General features: G+C 38.9%; 1 protein-coding gene across 2 annotated transcripts; it reads right to left on the bottom strand.

Moving 5' to 3' along the window:
* Positions 1–465: 465 nt before the first annotated feature.
* On the bottom strand, positions 466–3,642 carry LOC105050953 (cation transporter HKT2;2). Of its 2 annotated transcripts, none has more exons than XM_019852261.2 (3): positions 2,373–3,642; positions 1,536–1,760; positions 466–1,000 (listed from the first exon to the last, which is right to left on the bottom strand). In XM_019852261.2, exons 1-3 carry the CDS (start codon positions 3,590–3,592, stop codon positions 949–951), a joined length of 1,497 nt encoding a protein of 498 aa, XP_019707820.1. In that variant the 5' UTR covers positions 3,593–3,642; the 3' UTR covers positions 466–948. The 2 variants fall into 2 exon arrangements, with proteins under 2 accessions (XP_019707820.1, XP_010929481.1); XM_010931179.3 differs by having other exon boundaries at positions 466–984.
* Positions 3,643–5,083: the final 1,441 nt, after the last annotated feature.

Genomic DNA, 5,083 nt, shown 5'->3' with positions numbered 1-5,083 from the left:
TATTCTTAAAAATTTCTCAAATATGATATTTGTATCCCATTTGAGATTAAAGGTTTGACTAATGTTCTGTTAAATTATGGGTTAAAATGTTGGATAAAAATGGACCTCAAAAGAGTAAAGATATGTTTTTCAAATTATTAGGTATAAATGTAATCTCTACTGTCAAACAGGTTTCGTAATTTAGTTTAATTTTAATTTGGGATTTTTCCCATCCTTAATTAACATGCAAAATTGACAGGCTACTGTTAATTACATGCAGAGATGCCTCGTCAGATTTTGGTGTAATCCTCCATATTCAGCTACAACGTGGACTTCATTATATGCGTCGGTGATCAACGAGCATTCAGACAGTCCGTATGTACACATCCTATTTCATTGGACCTCAGTGAGGATGAAATGACTGCGAAGAGTAGAAAGCAAAGGTGATTTCATGAACCTTGTTACGAATCTTGCAATTCATTCACATGCTTGAAAAGATTAGTAAATTTATTATGATGTCAGCTGGGAGCTTGAAAATTAAGAGCATCCCTTGCCTCTGTTTCTTTGCTTCCTTCTTGGTTGTTCCCTAGTATTTTCAATGCACTTAGTGCCATCCAAATACTACTTTGGGGACCGTCCTGGCACTCCTAGATGTATACTTGCACAGTGACTAGGCCTGCAAAATAAAAATATTCTTCTGGTAGAGTTTGTTGGATTTTCCACAGTTCAATAGCTCTGGGCCATTCTCTGTGTGGATTTTCTTCATCCGTAGGAAAGAGGATGCATATGGAGATCATATGTTAATTTATCTTCCAAGCTTTACCACCTTCCAAGCTGAACTTCTTAAGCCTTCCATAAAGCATGACGAAAGCCAAAATCAGCTTCCCTTCATCACTCCATGCCCCTGAAAAACTATATAACTTGTCCTGACATTTGACATCGGGATGCAGTTGTTGAAATCGGGCACAGCTATAGCCTGTTGAGAGCCCCGCATTTCCATATCCACTGCATCAACACAATACTGATCCTCCAGTCAGAAACTCAGATATTTGCATAGGAAGCCAAATGGCGAATAATGAATTAATACATCTCTAGGATAGTAACATCAACGTAAAATTTATTAAGGGTTTCCATCGTATTGAACTTTAAATCTAGGCTCATTACCAGGGATCACTTGGCACAGAAATTCTCAAATGATTATAAATTTCAGGTGTCCCTGCTAAATTAATGAAATCTAAGCAGGACGCACGCATTTATCAGCCAATTAATAATAAGTGAAAAATTATCTAATGGCATAGTAGTAAATATAAAGTCGATCCATCACCATACATTATGACACTTCAACTTGAAAGGCTATATATGTATCCTATTATCTGATTAACCAACGTATGCGATCCAGGGTACTGCAATAATAACCGTTTATCTTCATATTTTCTGAAAAATCTGTTCCTCTCTCTCGCGAACATGTCATTTTTTGTGTTCATCTTCAGGTCATTATTAAATGACTAATCAAAACGATGTTCATGATCATAGTGAGAGATGGAATATGCCCTTACCTCATCACTTCGAAGATTATGTTCAGAGTAGAGAAATTAAGTGGGTCTCTGGATAGTTTTCTTCTCTCAGTGATGCAGATGACAATGATGAAGATGACAACGCAGGAGAGAGGTGACAGTATTAGCATCTGCACCAACCGTCTCTTTCTCTTGTTTTTCTTATTTCCCCCAGGGCTCGCATCATTTTCTTGAATGGGTAAGAAGGTCGTGGAAGATGGAAGGTACCTGTGAAAGCAATGGTAGGTGTAAACGAGGAGTCAATTAGAAATCAGGATTGTCTTAATAAGAATATACACTCCATGAATGCTCTTAATATGTACTCCATGATTAACATCGATGAAGTTAGTATACAGCAATACTAGCTACTTGATTCATAGTTTGCATCCCAAAAAAAAATATTTCAATATTCTACCGTGCATGAGAGACAGGGAAAAGTGCACGAGGTGTATTTTGGATGCATCATCTGTACTAACTGTAGTTTTAGATAAGATTCATCGTCTCGACATCGGATCCCGTACTAATACCATGTTGATATATGGTACCGTACAAGATGGCGAGATGTACCAAATATCGGTACGAAATTACGTATCAATGTGGTATAGTACCGATCGATGTGACAAATCTTTATTTTGAATAGTACTAACTACGTCATTAAGGACCATAAAATACCTAATATTTAAAAGCTAGATTATTAAAAGCTAATATATCTCCGAAGTTTAACAAAAAGCAATGAGATAATTATTAAATAGATGTTGTTTAACAAAAAAAAAGAATAATTTGAAGGAGTGGAATGTATGGAAAAGAAGAAAAAAAGGGAATATTGAGGGGAGAACTGACATCATAACGATGAACAACACCAGAACTGCTGGAGAGAGGAGGGAGACATCGATGGAATTTTCACCGGCATGCCTGGTATTCACCGCCATGAATAATGCACTGACAATTTTCTGATAGGAATCCAATCCATCGAATACTGCTGAATTCCAGTCGAGGGAGCAAGAAAGCACAACCATAACTGCTATAAATGAAAGAACAGTGAGAGACAAGAAGGCAGCTCGCAGGTTAGGAAGCAAGTGATCGAACCGGATATCTCTTGAATGCTTCAACAGATACTCGAATTCTGCAGCTTTACTACACCTCCTCAAGGCCCATATCACCGATCTGAGGAACAAAGGGAACAGCGTATTGCCGGCGAGAATTTGAGGAATCATTAGTAGTAGGAGACCAGGATTCACGTTGAAGATTGCCATGTTCTCGTTTGTCGGTATCAAGCCCCCATTCGCAAAGGAAGAAACGGTGGCAGACCAGGAGAATAGGAAAATATGAATACTCTTTACCTTCAGCACATCCCTGGCGCTTGAAACGGAAGCTATGTACAATAAAATCAATAGAGAGCCGATGGCATGAATCAGAAGAACATAAACCAACACCACAAAACCCAAATATCGTACAGAATCAATCCTCAAATCCTTGCCGCCATCACTCAGAGAAGTATCCGGACCTACAATTGTAGGACCCAACTCGATGCCATCGATGGTATTTGAAGGATCCATAGGGTTAAGTTCAGCAACGACTGGATCAACTCTATTATCAGCGGTGTCTGGATTAATGCCATGCGGATCATCTTTTCTCAGCAGAAGGCCGAGCAGGCAGACGAATACCTCCCCTCCTAAGAACATCAAAAGGGTGAGGACGACGATTTGAGAACTTGAAAAATTCTCCATCTCGACTGTCCCAAGACCTGTGACCGTCACCGCAGATGTGGACATGAATAACATGTCGACATACCTAGGACTGAAGGCAGGATTGCTTGGCTTAAGTATCATCATGGCTAGAGAACCCACCAAGCCAAGAGAAACAAAATAAGATAGCTGAATCCAGAATGGGCTCAAATGGAAGGTGATGAAGTAATACAAGAACGCGATGATTTTATGCACATATCCACTCACAAGAGCGATGATTCTATGCATATAGCTACCTACATGAGCAAAACTATGCATCCCGTTGCATATGAACACATAGGCAAAGTTTTGTAGTTGAGTGAGGGAGACAGCCATCTCCTTCACTGACAAAAGCGCTCGGGGAGGTGAAGCTTCTTGTTGAGGGGGACGGGGCTGCTTGTGATGAGACTTTGGGGACTGGCTGTCGCCTATTAATAGAGATAGCCATGCGTAATTAATGCTTCTATAATTAGGTCGGTATGACTGATCAGAAACGTATGTAGACGCAGGGGTAGATTATGATTCTGTAAAAAAGGTACTCAGGGGAAAAAAAAAAAAAAAATCAACATTTTATATATAATTAGCCGTGACGAATAAAGAAAAAGCGTGCTGGTGTATGGGTTCCGCAAATTAAAAATTTATGATCCACCAAATCTAGGTGGTAAAACAGAGTAGACTTAGTGGTATCGGCTCTACCACTTGGTTAGCATAACTAGGCATATTTCATGAACCAAGATCACACATTTTAGAATCAATATGCCCGGCTGCATAGGTTAGCACCTTAATTCATGTAACTTATCAAAGCAAAGCACTCTGTTCCACCCACACGGAGATGCTGCATTTTTTTTTATTATTATTATTTTAATTTATTTGTTTGATTGAAGAGGGAGGTGATAAACTACTCATGAGATTTATTGAGGTTGAGTGTATGTACAAGAAGGATATGCACAGAGAAAATCCAGCAAAAATAGAGAGACTCCTAGCTAGGTGCAGCCCAAGATGCATGTTGCATTTTAATTTTGTCCGATTCACTTGACATTTGGCATATTTGTCAGTCTGACAAGAGGCCTTCGTTTAGATTATGAATTCAAGTTGATTTATGATGCTACACGGATAATGAAGAGTGGACCCATGATTCAGTGAGGTGGTGAAAGCTATGCAGGCATCTAACCACAACTTCTAATAGACCTACCGGTTATGCTGTAATATATATGCCTCAGAAGCTGCTTCAATTAGAAGGGCGACAGGGTTTTAAACGAAGCCCGAAATCAATACTCTGGATCGGTTATTCGGATCGGATTTGCAATATTTTTACGCTACAACTGATTGACAGCTCGACATATCCATGTGATTATGGGCTCTCCGGTACAAAAGAATCCACTAAGTGGATTGCGTCCACCGGAAAGGGAAAAAACCGAGAAGAAAGTTGGATACGGAAGTAGAACCGATGGGTGATGAGAGGAACCCACGTCAAAAACATCCAACCTGATTTTGGACGGAACGAACAGCCGCCGACGCGGACGGTCAGTAATCAATGGAGCTTTTGAGTCGACCGCACGCTATCTTCGCAATTAAACTTTAAAATTTCTTTATATATATATATATATATATATATATATATTTTTTTTTTTTTTCTTTTCTTTTCTTTTCTTTTCTCTCTCTCTCCCTCTCTCTCTCTCTCTCTCTCTCTTTTTTCTTTTCTTTTCTTTTCTTTTCTCTCTCTCTCTCTCTCTCTCTCTCTATATATATATATATATATATATATATATATATATGAAGTCCAGGATTAAGATGCTGAACCGTTGAAAGGGATTTGAATATATTATT

Source organism: Elaeis guineensis, chromosome 8 (assembly GCF_000442705.2).
Source record: "Elaeis guineensis isolate ETL-2024a chromosome 8, EG11, whole genome shotgun sequence".
Classification (NCBI taxonomy): domain Eukaryota; kingdom Viridiplantae; phylum Streptophyta; class Magnoliopsida; order Arecales; family Arecaceae; genus Elaeis; species Elaeis guineensis.
The sequence above is the reverse complement of the archived record's forward strand: the minus strand, read 5'-3'. Positions and strand labels throughout refer to the sequence as shown.

Excerpts from the sequence above, each read along its gene's own strand:
- LOC105050953 (XM_010931179.3), bottom strand. The coding sequence starts at position 3,592 with ATGGCTGTCTCCCTCACTCAACTACAAAACTTTGCCTATGTGTTCATA. Across the intron at positions 1,761-2,372 it reads GTGTTGTTCATCGTTATGAT|GTACCTTCCATCTTCCACGA; the intron begins GTCAGTTCTCCC and ends TTGCTTTCACAG. Across the intron at positions 985-1,535 it reads ATAATCTTCGAAGTGATGAG|TGGATATGGAAATGCGGGGC; the intron begins GTAAGGGCATAT and ends GTGTTGATGCAG.